Here is a 20,743-nt window from a genome sequence, read left to right on the forward strand (position 1 = left end):
AGATATATACTCAAGAGAGTTGGAAACATATGTCCACACAAGAACATGTACACAAATGTCCACCTCAGCATCATTCATGATAGCAAAAAAGTGGAAACAACCCAAATGTCTATCAACTGATTAATGGTTAAACAATTTGTGGTATATCCATACAATGGAGTATTATTAGGCTGTGAAAAGGAATGAAGTATTTATACAACATGGATGAACCTTGATAACATTATGCTAAGTGAAAGGAGCCAGGCACAAAGTATGATTCCATTTACACAAGATGTCCAGAATAGGCGAATCTATAGAGACAGAAAATAGATTAGTGGACTACTGCTCCAGCCTACTACTAGGTCTGAGGGGTTAGGGGGGTAAAGGGAAGTGACTGCTAAGGGGCACAAGGTTTCTTTTAGGGGTGATGAAAATGCTCTAAAATTGATTTTGTTGATGGTTGCAAAGCTCTGTGATATATTAAAAACTAAAAATGGTATGTTTTAAATAGGTAAACTATATGTTATGTTAATTATGTCTCAATAAAACTCTTATGTAAAAACAAAACAAAAAATGAAAGTGTTGTTTAATTTCCTCAATTTTCCAGTTTTACTTTTGTATTGATTTCTAACTTTATCCTGTTGTAGTCCAAGAAGATACTTTGTATGATATGTGTATTTTTTAAAATCTATTGAGGACTTAGTTTGTGGCCTAACTTATGGTCTATTCTGGAAAATGTCCCATGTGCACTTGAGAAGAATGTGTATGCTGTTGTTGGGTAGAGTGCTCTGTACATGTCTGTTAGATGTAGTTGGTTTATTGTGTTAAGTCCTCTGTTTCTTTGCTTATCTTCTGTCTGGTTGTTCTATCCATTAATTGCAAGTGGGGTATTGAAGTCTCCAGCTATTATTGTAGAGCTGTGTATTTCTCCCTTCAGTTCTCTCAGGTTTTGCCTCATATATTTTGATGGTCTGTTATTATGTGTGTAATTGTTTGTAATAGTTATATTTTCTTGCTGTATTGAACCCTTTATTAATATATAATGTTCTTCTTTATCTCTTAACCTTTTTTGATTTGAAGTCTATTTTGTCTGATATTAGTATAGCCATGCTTGCTCTTTTTTGGTTACTGTTTGCATGGAATTATCTTTTTCCATCCATTCACTTTCAACTTGTTTGTGTTTTTGGATCTCAAGTGAGTCTCTTGTACGTAGCATATAGTTAAATCATGTATTCTTATCTATTTTGCCAACTAAAATGTCCAGCAATAGAAGAATATTTGCTAAGTTAGACTTCCAGCCATTTATGTGCAAAAAAGTATATTCTAAAATTGTGGATACAGTATATTTCCATAAAAATAGAAGCATTTTCACTGAAATGTGAATTTTTTCTTTTTTTTCTTGATTGTGCCATAGTATGTGCCTCTTATTTTCTTTTGTTTTGTTTTTTTCCCCTAATTGTAATAAGGAATAAAACCCACTACAGTGTGCATGTGTGTGTGTTATGGGAAAAATATGGCCTATGTCTTACAGCTCCCCCTCTATAGATCCCTTCTTGATCCCCATAGCTGAAAGTAATCTTAGCCTCCTCTTCCAGATTCTGACATTCTTCATAGCTTAAATTTTCATTTGTGTGATGTATTTATATCTTGTTTCTCCTACTAGATTGTAGGTTCACTGAGGACACGGTCCATATCTTAATCTTTGTATCTCTTAATCTTTGTATCTTTTATGCATGTAGAATGGTTATGATTATTTTTTTTTTCATTTTTCTCAGTTTTTTTCTTTAACATGTGTTTTGTTATAAGAAAGGCATTTTCTTGGGCCGTACCATTGAGCTGGAGCTGTTGGCCAAAGACTGTGTGTATTTTGGGGGAAAACTGGTTTATGTGGTTAAAATATAAACAAAAGTAGTTAAAGATAGCAGCGTATCTTAGGAAAAAACACAAAATAGAGATGAGTATTAATAATTGTGAGATTAGGGGCCAGCCCCGTGGCTTAGCTGTTAAGTGCGTGCGCTCCGCTGCTGGCGGCCCAGGTTCGGATCCTGAGCACACACAGACGCACTGCTTGTCAGGCCATGTTGAGGCCACGTCCCACATACAGCAACTAGAAGGATGTGCAACTATGACATACAACTATCTGCTGGGGCTTTTGGGAGAAGTGGAAAAAAAAAAATTGTGAGATTATAATTTTGGGCACAAATAGTGGGTAAAATCATGAATAGTTAAGTTTAATGTGACATTGCTGTGCTGTCTCTATATTTGGGTTGACTAATTGAAAGGGAACTCTTCAGCAGACTCACTCACCCCAAACAGGACCAAGAACTAGTGAGTAAACCAGGAGGCCTTTGACCTTGCAGAGTCTCTATCTGCAAGCCCTTGTACTTCACCACAGTGGACGCTAGCTTCTTTATTCCTAGCCAGATGTATGTGTATGTGTATATGAGAGCTATAAAAGGCCATAAGTATTCAAAAGTCAGATACATAGAACCTTTTGGTATGGAGAAAATAGCCAAGGTTTTACTGTATTAAGATCAATTCTAAAATTAACATACAGAATTTAAAATTTTTTTTTATTCTGGTTCTCTAGTCACCATTAACTTGTCTTCTCAATAAACTTAAAAAGGGGCTTTACTTTATAAAATATAAGGGAAGAAGGCTGACATCCACATTAACCATCCATGTTAAGTCAAGTTTTTATTATATGTAGTAATGTTTTGAGGAACATAATTGAATCTAGTCCATTTTGGCCTCTAATAGGTGGAAAATTGTGTTTTATAAGGTTATTTTTAGTGACTATGCATTCCCAAAGCTATAATTAGCTGAAATAATACCATGATGTTTAGGGCTTATTTAGTTATCCCTGAGGTTACTAGCGCAAATCCTGAAATAGAAAATACAGTAAAGATACCCTTAAGAAATTGAAAAAGATAGCAACTGAAACCGCATACATAAAATCAGTATTGGCAGTGAGTGGAAAGAACATTTTATAACATGGCTATAATGTCTTTTGCAGGGGTAGCAGATAGGTTTTATATTTTAAATGCTGCTTGGATTACCTTGTTGAAAAGTTCTCTGTGTGTGGCATAGAGTGTGGTAAATGTCTGATGTGGGCCCAGGATCTGGGACTGGCAGCCCATATGCCAGATATTTATCCTTGCCGCATAATATTGCTTATTATACATATTAAAATACAAGTACTATTTGTAAAGCTAACTATATACATATTTGGAAGTATTATTCCTAATTCTACTAAAAATATTAGACAAAAATCTTAGAAGTTATTAACACTGAAAAATAAATATATTGAATCACATATCACAGTCAAGTCAATAGTCTGTAATAAATTGAAGTGTAAAACAGAAAAGCCATGAAAAACCCAGTAAAGTGGTTTTCTGACATAGATCTGAAACACATACTTGAGTCAATTAATACAGCACATGCCTTTACACTTGTCTTAGCAGATGGCAGAAGGGGATTCCATCTGCAAAATCTGTTAACCCTGTCCTAAAATTGTTTCCCAAATCTTTTCAGACTTACCTCAGGGAGACGACTCATTTCCCTCAACTTAATCCATCTTTCCCCTTTACCCTCAAAGTCAGTAGAGTCTATATCAGTAATGAGCAGCATGTAGCCCAGGGGCCACATTCATTGGCCTACATTTAATTTCAGGAATCGCTTCATTAAATGGGAAACTGAGGCCCAGAGAAGACCACACTCAGCCAACTCCAGTGACCTCTAGCTGAATACTTTACTAGTGGTTGAATATGACAGGTAGAGAATTTATCAGTTGTTTTGCAACTGTTAATGCAGTTATTAATTGGCTCAGTCTAGGAATCTTTTTGAAGTGGGGGTGTGCTATTTTTAAAAATTATTTTGAAAATTGTATTGGGGTATACTATAGTATTCAAATCTTAAACATTCAGCTGGATAAATTTTTACACACCCATGTAACTGTCAACCTGATGAAGATAGAAAACACTTCTAGTCCCACAGAAGTATTACTCATTCCTTCTGCAGTTGGTACTCTCCCATCACCAGAAGTAACCGTAATTCTGACTTATGTTACTATAGGATAGTTTTTGTCTGTTTGTGTCCATCATATAAGTGGGATCATATGAGATGTCCTCTTCTGTGTCCAGCTCATTTTGCTCATTATATTTGTGAGGTTTATTCACTTGAGTATAATTTTTTTTATTATACATACTTTTGTGTAACTCAAAATTTTTTTTAAAGTGTGTGCGTTTGGTACAAAGAAATCCCATATCGCTGTCACCGAGCTTCCCCAGTTGTTAATCTTTTACCACATTGTGCAATTGTGTATGCACTCAAGCTCCTTTTCTCTCTCTGTATGTGTATGTATGTACTTATTATCTAACGATGAGTCCTTTCTTAACTCTTTTTTTTTTGTGTGAGGAAGATCAGCCCTGAGCTAACATCTGCCAATCCTCCTCTTTTTGCTGAGGAAGACCGGCCCTGGGCTAACATCCATGCCCATCTTCCTCCACTTTATATGGGACGCTGCCACAGCATGGCTTGACAAGCGATGCGTCGGTGCACGCCCGGGATCTGAACCGGCAAACCCCGGGCTGCTGCAGCGGAGTGTGCGCACTTAACTGCCTGCGCCACCGGGCCTGCCCCCTTAACTCTTTTTGATCAACCTCAGGCATGATCTTCCATCACCTCTAAATACTCCAGTGTGTATTTCCCATGCACAAGGATGCTACTACATAACCAAATCAGAAGATCAGCATTGATCCAATACTACCATCCAATCCACAGAAGCCATTCAGGTTTTGCCAGCTCTCCCAACTGTGTCTATTTCCTTCCTCGTCCAAGATCCTTTCCAGGAATGTGTGCTACTTCTAGCTGTCATATCTTCAATGTGAAACAGTTTCGTCAGTCTATCTTTCATATGCTTTTTATTTTTAAAGAGTACAGCCTTACCTTCTGTACATTCTATAAAAGAGTGACCCTCAACTTAGGTCTAATGTTTCCTCATGACTGGGCTCAGGTCATATATTTCTTTTGTTTTTTTTTTTTTTTGGTTAACAGTGTCATTGAGATAAAATATATATACTACCACACAATTCACCCATTTGAATTATGCAATTTAATGGTTTTTAGTGTATTCACAACGCAATGCAATCATTTTTATCACTCCAAAAAGAAACCTTATACTCTTTATCACCTCTCAACCCCCCCATGCCCTCAGCCCTGGGTAACCACTAATGTACTTTCTGTCTCTATAGATTTACCTATCCTGGACATTTCATATAAATGGAATCGTATAATGTGTGGTCTTTGTAACTGGCTTCTTTACTTAACATGTTTTTAAGGTTCATCCATGTTATATTATATGTCAGTACTTCATTCCTTTTTATTGTTGATCATATTCCTTTGAGTGGAATTGCTGGGTCATATGGTAACTTCATGTTGCCAGCAGTATATGAGAATTCTGATTTCTCTGCATCCTCGTTAACACTTGTTATTGTCTGTCTTTTTGATTATAGCCATCCTAGTGGGTGTGAAGTGGTATCTCATTGTGGTTTTTATTTGCATTTACCTATGACTAATAATGTTGAACATCTTTTCCTGACTTTGTTGGCCATTTGTATATTTTTGGAGAAATCTCTCTTCAAGTCCTTTACCCATTTAAATTAGATTGTTTTCTGTTTGTGAGTTGTTAAGAGTTCTTTACATATTATGGATACTGGACCTTTATTAGATTTGCAGATATTTCTCCCATTCTGTAGGTTGTCTTTTTTCTTTCTTCATAGTGTTCTTTGAAGCACAGAAGTTTTTAATTTTGATGATTAAAATTGTTTTCTTTGTTGCTTGTGCTTTTAGTGTCATATCTAAGAAAACAATTGCCAAGTCCAGGGTCACAAAGATAGTCGTATGTTTTCTTCTAGGAGTTTTTTTGGTTTTTTTTGTATGTGTGTGAGGAAGATTAGCCCAGAGCTAACATCCAATGCCAATCCTCCTCTGTTTTTTTTGCTGAGGAAGACCAACCCTAGGCTAACATCTGTGCCCATCTTCCTCTACTTTATGTGAGACGATGCCACAGAATGGCTTGACAAGCAGTGCATCTGTGCGTGCCCGGGATCTGAACCTGTGAACCCCAGGCCGCCGAAGCAGAGCATGTGCCCTTAACCGCTACGCCACTGGGCCAGCCTGTCTTCTAGGAGTTTTATAGTTTTTTTTTTTTTTTTTTTTAAAGATTTTATTTATTTTATTTTTTCCCCCCAAAGCCCCAGTGGATAGTTGTATGTCACAGCCGCACATCCTTCTAGTTGCTGTATGTGGGACTCGGCCTCAGGATGGACGGAGAAGTGGTGCCTCGATGCGCACCCGGGATCCGAACCTGGGCCGCCAGCATCGCAGCGCGCGCACTTAACCACCAAGCCACAGGGCCGGCCCTAGGAGTTTTATAGTTTTATCCATTTAGGTCTTTGGTACATTTTGAGTTAATATTTGTGTATAGTGTGAGATAGGAGTCCAACTTCACCCTGTTGCAAGTGGATATCCACTTATCCCAGGTACTTTTGCTGAAAAGACTATTCATTCTCTATGATTTGTTTTGGCACCCTTTTCAGAAATAAATTGACCAGGGCCGGCCCCGTGGCTTGGTGGTTAAGTGCGCTCGCTCCGCTGCTGGCGGCCTGGATTCGGATCCCAGGCGCGCACTGACGCACCGCTTCTCTGGCCATGCTGAGGCCGCATCCCACATACAGCAACTGGAAGGATGTGCAGCTATGACATACAACTATCTACTGGGGCTTTGGGGGAAAAAAATAAATAAATAAATAATTATTAAGAAAAAAAAAAGAAAGAAAGAAATTGACCATAAATGTAAGAGTTCATTTCTTTATTCTCAAATCTCTTTCATTGATTTGTGTGTCTCCTTATTCCAGTACCTCACTGTCTTTATTACTCTTGCTTTGTAGTAACTTTTGAAATTGGGAAGTGTGAGTCCTCCAACCTTATTCTTTTTCAAGATTGTTTTGACTGTTCTGGGTCTCTTGAGTGTCCAGATAAATTTTAGAATTGGCTTGTTAATTTCTGCAAAGCCAGCTGTGATTCTGATAGAGATTGCATTGACTCTGTACATCAATTTGGGGAGTACTGCCATCTTAAGAATACTAGGTCTTCCAGTCCATGAAGATGGGATGTCCATTTATATAGATTTTTAATTTCTTTCAGCATGTTTTGTAGCTTTTACAGTAAAGTCTCATGCATATATACACACAAGAGATACACACGAACTCACGTATAAACACACATATACACATGCATGAACACATAGACAACTTCTAGAATAGTGCCTGGTTCATAGTGTTATATAAGTGTTAATGTTAATCTGTTATTAATTTTTCTATATGTCCTTAACACTTTTGGGGAAGGTGGATTAAAATAGAGAAATAGTTAACAGAAAAGCATTTAACATGTATTTCCAGAGTGTTTTACACAAAAATGGCTTAAGTTACTTTTGCTTTATCCTTTAATAGAGGTAACATGTAAAAAGTATCAGGTAGAATGTCAAGTGTAAACCATGAGGAAACTGTATATATGTATAATATGATCCCATTTTTGTAAAATCTATATCTATTTCTTAAGTGATATTCATGGAAAAAATTGGAAGGAAATAGATCAAAAGATTAACTGTTTATTTCTGCCTAGAAGGATTATGATGATTTACATTTTTTCAGTTTTTCTCATATTCTGTTTTGAACATATATATGTACATATACACACAAGGAAAGAATGTTCAAGTTGTTATTTTTAATAGTGTAGTAAGCACGAAGAGATATCAGACAGCTGATTTACTTTACTCTTGTGAGGCTTTTTTCTTCATATAAAATGTGAATTATATTATCTGTCTTGCTACTTTGTTAGCTACATTGTTGGGAGATTATAGAGATAAAAAATATATTTATATTTTGTAAATTATAAAGCCCTGTGGAAATAATATGAAAGAAAACACACTGCTCTCTAGAAATCATGAGAGACCATCTTTATCCGTAGGCAAAGCTTAAATAATAGCCTTTGGGTTATTTCTAGGTTGGTGGTGGTATTTTCATAGCATTGATGGTTCACACTTTTAAGATATTTTGAGTTAACATTTTCCTCACAAATTTTTTTAAGTGTTATTCCTTTACTAATTTATTGGGATTTAAAACAGTATCTAATGTCATTATTCAAATAACTTCTCTTCCAGGCATGGATGGGCAGAAGCCTTTGCAGGTATCAGAAGTTCACATATCAAATATATCTGCCCACATGCGTGAGTATTTTTAATCTTTAGGCTTGTGAATCAGAATCTGGAGAGGAACAATTGTGATAGCTTTCCTTTTCCTGAGAAGTATTTGAATATAATTAATTTTTATCTTTTAAATATTCAGTTTAAAAATAAAGATTAGTAAATTCTTTAAAATAGTATCTTGGTCATGTTGAATTTTTTTCTTTTCTTTTGTGTTGAGAAATTTAAAATAATGTTCTCTTGGAGATCAGTTAACTCACAACCAGAAGAATTCTTTTAGATATACAAACATCTGTTAAGTTCTAAGGATATCCAAAAAGTATCTGTGAAGGGGATTTATCTCTCAGGTTTGTCAGAAATCTTTACTATGTTGAAAACACTCCTAAATTTTATTGATTGGAGGCAGTGTGTTGTACTATGGAAAGAACACAGACTTTGGAGTCTGATAGATTTGGTTTCAAATCTGAAAATGTTTGTGGATGTCAAAAAGAAACTAGTAAGTTTTGAGCAAACTCAGAAAATCGATAAGATTGGCAAGTTTTAGGTCAAAAGGTTGCTAAGAAGCAATAGCCATGGAGAAGACAAACAGGATTAGATACATGCTAGTAGGTTGGTAATTCATCCTCAGAAGTGGTAGAAGCAGTAGAGTTGATAAATATGAGAGGGGGAATGGAAAGAGGAAAAATATCTGAGATTAAGTAAGAAAACATTCCTTCCTCTTTTTATCCTGAAATAGAGGGATTAGCTTACCTCTTTAGGTTATAACTGAATACTACCGCTAGGGTTGCTGTGTCCTCTGTTATTCTGGCTCATGCAAGAGACAGAATTCTTGATTATGCTGGAATTTCTGCTATATAGTTATTGGCTCCAAGATTGAATTTGGTTTAAGGCTATTTCCCAACCTAGGGAAGTTTATATTCTCAAAGAAATTTTGATAAGATTTCGTAACCTCTAAGGAAGACTTGTTTCGTGAGTCAAGAGGATAGTGGTGAGATGCAGTTATAGTGTATTTTTTTTTCTTTCCTTTTTGTACCTAGCTATATTCAGGTTGTCCAGCAAATTTTTCATCACAGACTTGAATTGGGTGTAATGAACATTTAGGCAAAACTTATATTTCCCTTATTTTTTTAGAGATCTCTTAAGCTATCAGGTCATAGCTAAGAGGTAGAAGATAAGCAAAAATGTAATCTGAGCATATGGGAATTGATGCTACAGTATCTGTGCAATAAATTGCTCATATCCTTAGTCCATTAGCCAGAGTCTCATATTTTATACATTTTCAACTGTTTTGGTTACTGGTTTTCTTCCTCATGTCTGGTTTGAAAATATTAAGTAAGGATGTTGAGAAAGGAAAATGTTTCTTATTTGCCAAGCTTTCCAGCTGCTGCTTTGTCTTCAGAACACATTTGGAGAGAGTGGAGATTAGAACTGTACTGGTGCAGATGCTGTGAAACAGCTCTTATCTTAAAATTGTAGCATACGGTTTTGTGTAGGCCTCAAGTAATTATCTACCTAATTGATGGAATTTATCAGGTTTTATGCTTTGTTATCTTATTGTCATTTTGCTGGTTTTTTCTTTCCCATGTAGACCAGTTATGCCTGTAACATTAAATATGAACATGGCTATGCCTTCTTGGTAAGTAAGAATTTACTTACTCAATAAGAACTTTTTATTTATACTTAGATTCTTTTTTAATCGGAAGTGCTTTTGTGTATAGCAGTTTTTAATTTGCAAAGTTATTTAATTTGCAAAGTTATATAATTAACTTTGAATTTAACCTTTATTTCATTATTTAAGTTTTTACATTTTAGATTCATGGGTAAACTTAAGGAGCTGCACAACAGGTAGAGAAACAGGAGAGAATGGGTAAATAGGAATACTGTAGAAAATATCTCCTTCTGCTCGGTAAACCATTGTTGATTTCAGTATCCAAACATTTGAATGACCCCACATGGTATACACTCTGAACCATAGCCTCTTCACCCTTCCTGGAGAGCTGGCAGGTTTTTAAGGAAACCACTTCCTTTTCAGCCTCTCAGGGTATTTTTGCGTTCCCGGTATGCTTTGTAGTTAGGAAGTAGAGTCAGTTCTTCGTTCCTCTGAGCCACTTCCAGGCTGTGGTTTCTTCCTGCTGATCTCTGTGACTCCTGCCATCAGGTCTTTTCAAAAATGGCGACTTTGACACCTGATTCATATTTTCCTTTTCACTCCAGCTCTGCTACCATTTTATCTTTTAGGTGACTACAGGGTCCAGTATAAATGGCCCATTCATAACCTTGACTGGCTTGTTACTTCCTTGACTCTTCTCTTCCCCAGTGCCATTTTCTTCTTTCAACTTTAGTCATCCATAGTCATTCCTTGGGCCTTGTCATATGGAACTGTCCCATCTCTGAAACTGTCACTTAATTCAAACTTGACTGTTAAGCATAATTGTTCCTCCTTTTAGTTTGCTTCTCTGTTTCCACACTATTTGTTCTTAGACCTCATCAAGACTTCCAGTCTACTGTCATCTCTACTTGTTCTCACCTGTCTCTAACCCACCCCTGCACTCTCTTTTTTATCTACTTTAGATTTCTTGGCAACATTTACAAGTTCCTGCCTACCTTGCCTTTGGTTCTTTCATCTTCCCTCTCTGGCAGAATGCCCCATCCAGAACCGGAATTTCTACCTAATGTTGCTAGAGACCATGATGAAAGCATATTACCTGATAGAGAAGTAGAAAGGGCCAAAGGAAGGCTTCCCTTGGTCTCTGGTTTGAGGTATCTATAATGCGTGATGAAAAAGTTTTACAGAATATGGATAGAGATCAGTATAAATACCTGTGTTGTATAATAGGTATGAGGTAGTGCATGCAAGGGTGACATGATGAAGTAGCTCTATTCCATTGGATTGACTTACAATATAGTAGAAGGGGAATTCAGTAGCTGGAATTTATTACAAACCTCTTAGGAGTATGGGTTGAGATTCCTGCTTGGGTGTAAGATTGGACTAGGCAATTTCTTAGATGTTCTTATCCTAAAATTAGGTGGCAGCATTAGAATCTGTATCTAGTTGAGGTAAAAGGAACTTATAGAACGTCAGATTCACACATTTAAGTTAATTGTTTGGCCTCTGTAGACGTTTTAATTGGAGTTTCATGTTCTAGAGCATATCTTTTGTTAGCCCTTTTATCCAAACTACCATGAGTTTAGTAAAACATACTTACCAAGAGTAGATATTCTTAGAATCAAATGATTCTTTTAAGATTTTTCCTTATTTTCCAGGTTTGATATTATTGGGCTTTCACCAGATTCACAGGAGGATGAACCTGGAATTAAACAGGCAGCAGAAAATGGTAAGTACAGAAGAGTTTTATAAAGACAAAACCATTCTTAAATATTTTTAGTAGATTCAGTAGTTTTATTGATGTTGATGAAATATTACACAATTGTCTAAACTTCCTTTCTGATCACTCTAACTTGTTTGACATGATCATCCACATACCTATGGTCAATAGAGTCAAGGTGGATGGGCAAGAATGGCATTTATTGAACTTCAACTCTGCCAGATATGTAATTTTGCTTTGATTTACATAGGCAAATGGAGAAAATAGCAAAATGTTTAATTAATAGTTTTGGCCAGTTTTCTTCATTAAGGAGGTTTGAAATAAGAAGGAAAATAATGATATAATAGTGTAATGATATATAATGAAAATTATATTAATGGCTAATTTTAGTGTGATAATAATAGATGCCACTGATTGATCACCTAAGCTATTAAGCTAAGTAATTCTTTTAAATCATCTCATTTAACACTCCTATGAAATAAGTGAAAGTTCTACTTTACAGAATCTCCAAAGTCTGTACTCTGGTTGGTGTTCCGTGCTCCTTTATGAGCCTGATAATTCTGTTTATGTTTTGGGTGAAAGCATAAAGAACACTAAAAATCTGGTTTTAGAAAATGCACAGAAGCATCTTTTTCTTTTACATATATGTACTGAAACATTTACAAATAGACAACATGATGACTGGGATTGACTTCAGAATAATCTGGGTGGTCATGCGGCTGGCACTGATGAAACAAGCCTGGCTGTGAATTGGTAATTGCAGAAGCGAGGTAGTGTGTACCCAGGGAGTTACCGCACACCCTTTCTGTTTTTATATTTGTTTGAAATTTTCCAAAATAGCTTAAAAACCAAAAACCAGTAGGATCGTTTTAAAAAATCTTTTTTTTTTTTTTTTTTTATGTTTTCTTTAGAAGAACACTAAAGAACTTTAAAACGGGAAAGATGCATTCAAAACACTTTGGATATTTAGAAATGTCAAACCAGATCCTGACTTTTAGGATCATCAAAAAGCAAATCAAAGCTAGAATCCTAGAGCTAGAATTTTGTCAAAAAATAATAGATAACAAAAATGCATGTTGGGTATGAGAGTGAGTTGTTAGACCCTGTGGAAGATGGGGAGGAGCTGGGCCTTGTGGAGAAGACAGGTGGGCCAGGTGTGTTCCAGGGTGAAAAGTTCTGTCAGTGATAGAGTTGGCCTGTGACATACTTGCCATTTCTTTCCTCTCTGAGGTGGTGTATGATAGGAGAGAATTAGGCTCAGACTCAGGGCTAGGAAAAAAAGGAGTCTCTGTTTGAGGGCTGAGAGAATATGCTACTGAACAAAGAAGAGAGTGCTCAGGTTAGATCCAGGGCACAGTGCTGCCCTCGACCTTGTACAAAAGGTGTTTGAAGTTAGAACCCACGACTCCACAGCTGACTGCTGATGTTGTAGTTTATTAACTTTGTCTCAGCACTTGGTAACCATGAGGAGTAAAGCTGTGTGAAACTGAGGGAAAACAGTCCCATCAGCTCCCTGGCAGGCTAGCACCTAACATGCACCAGGCCCCAAGCACCGCCTTCCCTCCTCACAGGGCTGTTTCTGCCACTTCTGCATCTTCTTGCCGGCTGAGGCTGTGCACTCTCCCCTAAGTAACTCCCCTCCTACTTCTCAACAGCTCTCTTATTCCTAAGCCTCCTTTACTGTTCTCCATCCCATTCTCCCATGCCCTAGTCAGTAAGAGTACCCCTTGCTTTTCGTATGAGTTCTAACTAAGAACTAAACTTTATGTAAAAAGAATGATTTTGGGCCGGCCCCGTGGCTTAGCAGTTAAGTGCACACGCTCCGCTGCTGGCGGCCCGGGTTCGGATCCCGGGCGTGCACTGACGCACCGCTTCTCGGGCCATGCTGAGGCCGCGTCCCACATACAGCAACTAGAAGGATGTGCAGCTATGACATACAACAATCTACTGGAGCTTTGGGGGGAAAATAAATAAATAAAATCTTAAAAAAAAAAAAAAAAGAAAATGATTTTTAATTTGAGCATTTATATTTTTTCACAGTGTTCTTATAAAAGCAGATTCTTGTTTTTTTGATAAAAAGGAAATATAAAGTTGGAAATTTTAATCTAAAAAAAAAAATGAGGCCAGCCCTGTGGCTTAGCAGTTAAGTGCGTGCGCTCCGCTGCTGGCGGCCCGGGTTCGCATCCCGGGTGCGCACCGACGCACCGCTTCTCTGGCCATGCTGAGGCCGCGTCCCACATACAGCAACTAGAAGGATGTGTAGCTATGACATACAACTATCAACTGGGGCTTTGGGGGAAAAATAAATAAAATTATTAAAAAAATGAAACTCTTGCATGTGTCAAAGGTGAAAGGAGATAAATTTGTAACAGGTGCAGCTATTCCAAAAACACACGACTGATTATAAATAAAAAGGAAATTCTGGGAGTTATCAAGTGTTATATTTAATGATGTGTGTCAAAGTATTTTGCAGAAACAAAAGAATTCATTTTTTTCTCCACATCATTTACAGCTTATAGGAAAAATTAATACTGTGGTTTTTTTTGTTTTACTTTTTTTTTTTTTGTGAGGGAGATTGGCCCTGGGCTAACATCCCATCTTCCTCTACTCTATATGGGACGCCACCACAGCGTGGCTTGACAAGCAGTGCATCGGTGCGCCCCCGGGATCCGAACCTGCGAACCCTGGGCCACCAAAGCGGAGCGTGCACACTTAACCACTACACCACCGGGCTGGCCCTACTGTGGTTTTTTAAAATAATACATTCTATTCTGTATAACTGCTTAAACATTGTAAATCATAAACCGTGTAGTTTACTTAATTACTTAGATTTTAAAATGACAACTTTTAGACAAATGCCTATGGTTCAGAGAGAGAAATATAAAATGTATATGAGCAGAATTAATAGATGAAAGAATATCCTTCTATTGATGAGAAAGAACTGTTGTTTACAAATTATATAACAAATAATTTTAACAGTTTAAGCAGCATTTGCAAAATCTGAGTTTTATCATGAAAATACATTCTAATTTTGTATTTTAATAGAATGCTTCCAGTTTTTCACTTGTTTCAACCTTTAATATACTTGGTGCTTTTCTGTTATTAATTTTTTTCTTATTTAAATTGTATCAATGGGCTTAACTTTGAAAGTATTGGTGATTTAACTTTCGTGTTGTTTTTAGTAAAAGCTTTGATAGAGCAAGAGGTGAAGAATGGCATTCCTTCTCACAGAATTATTTTGGGAGGATTTTCTCAGGTAAGATAAAGTTTGGGTGGTATGTTGGTAGTATATTTATCTAGAAGTCTGTGGTTTTGATCCTTTTTCTGTGGAGGAGCTCTTTTTTTAGATGTTGTTGAAGAGTCTGATTACCTTTATGCTGAATTAAGTTCAAATGGACTAGAAATAATTATCAAGAGAATACTTCATACTCTGGCTTTCTAGTTTTCTCTCTTCAGGAATAGCCTTTACCTCATAGATTATGTCTTGAAAATCAGTTTATTAAGATAATTGATTGCAACCAGGAATGTATTTTCTTAAAATAACCATAGTACACATGCAGTTAGGTTTCTAAGTTAACACTATGTACCCCTTTAAACAAAACTCTAATTTAAACACAAGTATAAGTCCTCTGTCCTGGGAGGAGACTGTTGAAGGAACATTAAGTTAGAAGACAGAATTTCTTCCCTCCTTTTGTCACAGTCAAATTGCCAGTGGTTGAGCCCCGCAGATTTCCCACAGTCGTGGGGGTGAGATCAGAGTAGGGGCCCCCACAGAATGGCCCACAGTGCTGGGGGGAGGTTGTCCCCCCTAGACTCTCTTTTCCCACCGGAGGAACCAAAGGCCCAGGGGACTTGCTCCACGTGGTGCTTTGCTGGCCTGGGGGAGGGGCAGTGCAGTCAGCATGCAGCTACTGCTTTTACCCTGCTAATGTGTCTGTCTGGGTCTCTGTGGTGCAGGGGTGTTTCAGCCTCACCCCATGTTTTAGGATTTTCTCAGTGGTGTCTTATTCTTGAATAATTGTTAGTTGTTCTTGTGAAGGGGAGTGAAGTCAGGAACAACCTGTGTTGCCATCTTGGTGATGTCATTATCCTCCCCCATTTTGTCATATAAAATAGGTTTTAGATATAAATATGTGATGTTTATTTTTGGCATCTTCTCTTTCTGTACTTTTTCTCATGCCCTCTGTACTTTTTCTACAGACACAGTTACCTCATATTGACCTTACATCTTTATTTCAGCTTATCACCTGTTTGCCATGTCACCCATCTCCAAATTGCTCTAGCTTCTAATCTACAAATCTTCTAAATCAACAATTTAGTATTGAGGCTACCTGAATTAGGCCAATGTCAGAATTGTGGAATTATTTAAAAGTAAGAATTCAATAGAAAGATAGGTTGTTGATACAATATAGTAAAAAGATATGTTATTGACTTTGTATTTGTCAAAATTCATAGATAATGTATGTTGTAATACACATTGTGACATAAATGTAGGTACAAAAACGAATGCTTGGTTCAAATAGGAAGCAGATGTAGGAGTCTGTATATTTGAGATTTGTTAATTATAATTTACGGAAACCAGCTCCTAATACCTTAAGGAAGAAAGGATAAGTTGTAAGTCTGTGGGATCACATCAAGGAAACCAAGGATGAGAAGGAAGCAGGACCTCAGGAAATAGCTAGGACTTGGGAAACCGTCCGGTCTTTCTATCTTCATCTCTCTTGCTCTGCTCATCTGCTTCGTTTGCCTCTCCATCTACAGTTGGCTGTCTCACCTTTTGCACCCTATAGCTTTTCCAGTTCTTGAGTTAACATGTTAACAGTTGCGGCCACACAAAGAGACAGAGTGATGGTCACTGAATCCCAATTTCAAAATCCTAGAGAAAGAATAAGACTGTCGTGGATGAGAAAGAATCTCACGTCCTCATGTGGCCCAGGACCCATGGGAATAGTCAGAGTGACGTGGCGTCTAGATGACTGATGGGAATGCAGTTCCCAGAACGCAGGGTGTCGTGAGCTGGGTAGGCAGATAATCTAAAGCTGTCTGCTACATAGTTCTTACTATCTTGAATTCCTGTTTTAGAAAATAGTACCAATTTAAGACTAGAAAATAATAACAATTTAGGAATAGAGTTGATTTTATACCTAAGACCTTTCAGAGGAGAAAACAGGAACTATAAATTCAGAATATTCCTGAGGCAGTTGTAAGTGCAGCAGTTAACTACACTGTTAACTCTGTCTTGACTGATTGGGTAGTTGCTCTGTCCTCACAATGGTCTTCAGTGTAGAGAATCATGTCCTTAGGACACGGTAGGGGGGTGTATTTCTATTAGTCTGCCTGATTTAATTTGACATCAGCCACCCAGTTTGATTTTTTATGGACATTATTAATAACAAGAAATCTCTTAAGAGTTGCCGTTGGCAGAGGATGTGTTCCGTTGACTTGCCCTGCTTCTCTTTCCAGGGAGGAGCTTTGTCTTTATACACTGCTCTTACCACACAGCAGAAACTGGCAGGTGTCACTGCACTCAGCTGCTGGCTTCCACTGCGGGCTTCGTTTCCACAGGTAGCCTGATTGATGCGTGCAATATTGGATTACTGAGCTAGAGATAGCAGATAATGTGGGGAGAGGGTCATCTTTTTTTTAAATTAATAAACCTTATTTTTTTAGTGCAGTTTTAACTTCATAGCAAAATTGAGCAGAAAGTTCCCATATACCCTGTGTCCCCACACATGCATAGCCTCCCCACTGTTGACATCCTGCAGCATAGTGGTACATTTGTTATGATCAACGAACCTACACTGACACATCGTTATCACCCAAAGCCCATAGTTTACATCCGTCATCCTATTTTAAAAAGAATTTTCTTAGTCTTTTGTGATGTATTATTAGGCTTTATCTGTACACTCTACTGTCTTTAGTGTGGATTTCACAGAATGGCATAAGAAATAAGTTCTGTTGTCATAAATCTTATTTTGAAGTGTTTAATACAGTTTAAGGTATATGTAAAAATTAGGGCTATTTTTTACACATAGAAATAATATTTTTGAATGTTCAGTATGCTCACTGCTTGATAGCAGAATTTTGCGATAGAATGTAATTTCTAAATATTCAACAGTGTAAAGCAATATATTCTATCCATGGGACATGTAGACATATTATTTTCAAATTGATCTTTAAATCTAGGGTTGTTTCTTGTCCCTATATAGTAATTCTTTGGTGTCTTGCACATAGTAAGTGCTGTTTATTAACCATCTTATTTAAAGCAATTAAGTAAGAACTGAGAAGACATGATTCAGCTAAAACATACCTCTCATGTCAAGACGCTGTGAACATGGGAAGAATTAAGATACAATCTGCTTCAAGGAACCTGTTCATGGGGAAACATATAGGATAGGGTAATCACAGGTCCTATAAAAGTTTAAATAAGGAGGTATGGGGAGTATAAGAATGGAAGGAATTTTATTTCTGTGGCCAAATATAACCTATAATCTAAGTAATAGCATGTTATATGTGCATATCTATCTACAGTTTTAAATGCCTGGTATCGTGCTCCACACATTTGAATAAATAATAAACAGTTTTGTTTTGTTTTTTGCAGGGTCCTATCAGTGGCGTTAATAGAGATATTTCTATTCTCCAGTGCCATGGAGATTGCGACCCTTTAGTTCCTCTAATGTTTGGTTCTCTTACTGTTGAGAAGCTAAAAACATTGGTAAATCCAGCCAATGTAACCTTCAAAACCTATGAAGGCATGATGCACAGTTCATGTCAACAGGTAAATGTTTGGAAGCAGTGATTATAGAGACATATTTGCAGCTCCTTTCATGTGATATTTTTAAGATAAATAACATTTGACTACTTGGAGGTTTAAAGGAGTTAATTAATTAATTCATATTGAATCATAGGTTAGCAGAACTTAAATCAAAGTTTATTCAATTTAATTCAGCAAACACATTCACTGATTTCCTCTTACATACAAGCATTGTACATAATTCAAAGAAAAAAGACATTCAATTTTATTAAAATTTAAAATAGATTAATTAAAATTAAAAATGTAATAGGGGAGAAGGGTATATATCCAAGTAACTATAGAAAGCAAAACGTGATATGTGTTATATCAGAAGTTTAAAAAAAGTTCTCTGAGAAGCTGAGAAAAGTGAGATTAATTTTATCTTAGGAGGCGCTGAGATCATGATGAAAGAGCTAGATTTTGAGGAATGGGTAGTATTTTCATAGCAGTGTGCGGAGAAAGGACTGTGGGACAGGAGAAGCAAGCTCTCCCGTTGGGCCATAGTCTTATGTAAGGCTGGGTGTCAGGACAGAAGACACAGAGAGGAGAGACTCAGTTGTAGGGAGCTTTTATGTTGTACTGAGGATGGACTTGTTCTCTAGGAAGCCATTGCCATGTTTTGATCAAAGCAAGATGTGATCTAATCTATGTTCTAGAGATAAATGAGGCAGAATCCAGTGGGATTTAGTGACTAATTCTGTAGAGTAGGAAGGAAGGGGGTATCAAAGAGGCCTTAGATTTCTAGCTCAAATGTCTAAGAGGATCAATTCATAAGGTAGGTACAGGCCTGACTTTAGGGTGACAGGAAGGAGATAATAGTGAGTGTAGTGAACATACTGAGATTGATGTACCCCATGATGTCAAAGTGGTTTTGAAAATACTTGTCTGAAGCTCAACCTGAAATAAAGATTTAGAATAATTACCACTTTATTGATCAGTAAAGAATTACCTTGGGAGAATATCATGAGAAAAAAGCCAAGAGATAGAACCTTGGGGGAGTTAGAAAGAGTTAGTTGTTGAATGGGAGTACAGGAGGAGAGAGTCTTAGAGTGGGAGGGAACAATTCAGTTCAGAGTTCAGAGAATGATTCAGGAGAAGTAGGTCAGGAAGAAACTACGCAGTAGTAAGCCACCTGTGACCTTGGGTGTTTGGGGAGATGGAGCCGAACTGCACTGGATTGTGTGAGGTAGATAGGAGGGAAATGAGGAAGTAGAGGCAGTCTCTGTAAACCTCTTAAAGGTTTTGGTAAAGGGGGAGAAGAGTAGGAAGGCTCTTTTTTAATGGGATGGGAGAAAGAGAATTTTGTGGGTGGAGAGGAGGGAGGCAGAAGATGGGATAAATAGAAGATAATTGACTGGGGGAATCTTCAGGGGATCATTAATATAATTAAGTCCTGAAATGGGTAGTGCTTGCCTTGAAAAAGGAGAACACTTCTGAATCAAGATAGAAGAGGGTGGATGAGTATAAATAAGGATTTGGAGGTAGAGAAGAGAGTGGTTGAGAGCTCACATTAGATCCCCTTTATCTTTTCAGTAAAGTAGGAGATGTAGTCATTGATAAGAATGAAGGAGGCCTGGATTGGTCTGGAGGCTTGAAAAGGCCTAGAATAAAAACTGATTGCTAAGCATTGAGGCGGTCCAAGTTCGCATTGTTTTGAAAGCACTCAGCCTGGCTAAATCATTGGCTTTAGGGGCAGAGAAAGCAGGTAGTAACATGATTTTTCCAGAAAGACAAGGAGGCCTAGGGTTCTAGGGTGTTACTGAGAACATAGTTGAACCATAATAAAGCACTGAATCCAGAAAGGGGGATGGGCTGCAGGCTGAGTATCCAGGAGAGACTGAGGTTCTAGAGCAGTGGTTTTCAAAGTAGGCTTCGCATCGCAAGTACCCCAGAGATTAATAAATACAGATGCCCAAACTCCAAACTCAGTGATTCTGATTCAGTACGTTGTGGGTTTGGGGGTGAACTCAGGCATCTGTGTTTGTATGGATGTGTTTTTAAAATAACAGTTCATAGATGATTCTTTTGTGCAGTCACATTGGAGGACGCTGGACTGGATGATTAGGAGCAGAAGGGAGAAGAGGTAGAACGGTAGGAGGTGGTGTCATAGGAAGCTTTCAGGACTTGAGAGTGTTGTCAAATAGACCGCTTTCCTGCTGTGGCTTGCTTTTCTGAGTGACTAAATTATAAAGTTGAAGGTTCTCTGCATTGCTAATTTGTGGGTCTGTGAGGCTAAGCCTTGAAATACTAGAGATGATAGCAGGAAATGTGTTTGAGGGAAGTGAGATAACTGTGAGCCAGATGCAGGAGTCTTCTAGGAAAGTTTCTTCTGTAATAAATATTTGGTATATTCATTTTCATATCTTTCCAGGCCTATGTTAG

General features: G+C 37.4%; 1 protein-coding gene across 4 annotated transcripts in view; it reads left to right on the top strand.

Annotated features, from left to right (window-relative positions):
- The window catches only part of LYPLA1 (lysophospholipase 1), a 56,726-nt gene that overhangs the window by 33,753 nt on the left and 2,230 nt on the right, over positions 1-20,743 (top strand). For 2 of the 4 annotated variants that reach the window (XM_087420560.1, XM_004435706.3), the window contains 6 exons: positions 8,201-8,266; positions 9,831-9,878; positions 11,507-11,577; positions 14,751-14,824; positions 17,032-17,133; positions 18,170-18,346. In XM_087420560.1, the coding sequence (XP_087276686.1) occupies positions 8,201-8,266; positions 9,831-9,878; positions 11,507-11,577; positions 14,751-14,824; positions 17,032-17,133; positions 18,170-18,346 (538 nt within the window). The remainder of the gene's footprint in view (positions 1-8,200; positions 8,267-9,830; positions 9,879-11,506; positions 11,578-14,750; positions 14,825-17,031; positions 17,134-18,169; positions 18,347-20,743) is intronic. The other 2 variants (XM_087420561.1, XM_014791536.2) reach the window with 1 other exon arrangement.

Source organism: Ceratotherium simum, chromosome 31, assembly GCF_057802395.1.
Source record: "Ceratotherium simum simum isolate JZ-2026a chromosome 31, ASM5780239v1, whole genome shotgun sequence".
NCBI classification, from domain to species: domain Eukaryota; kingdom Metazoa; phylum Chordata; class Mammalia; order Perissodactyla; family Rhinocerotidae; genus Ceratotherium; species Ceratotherium simum.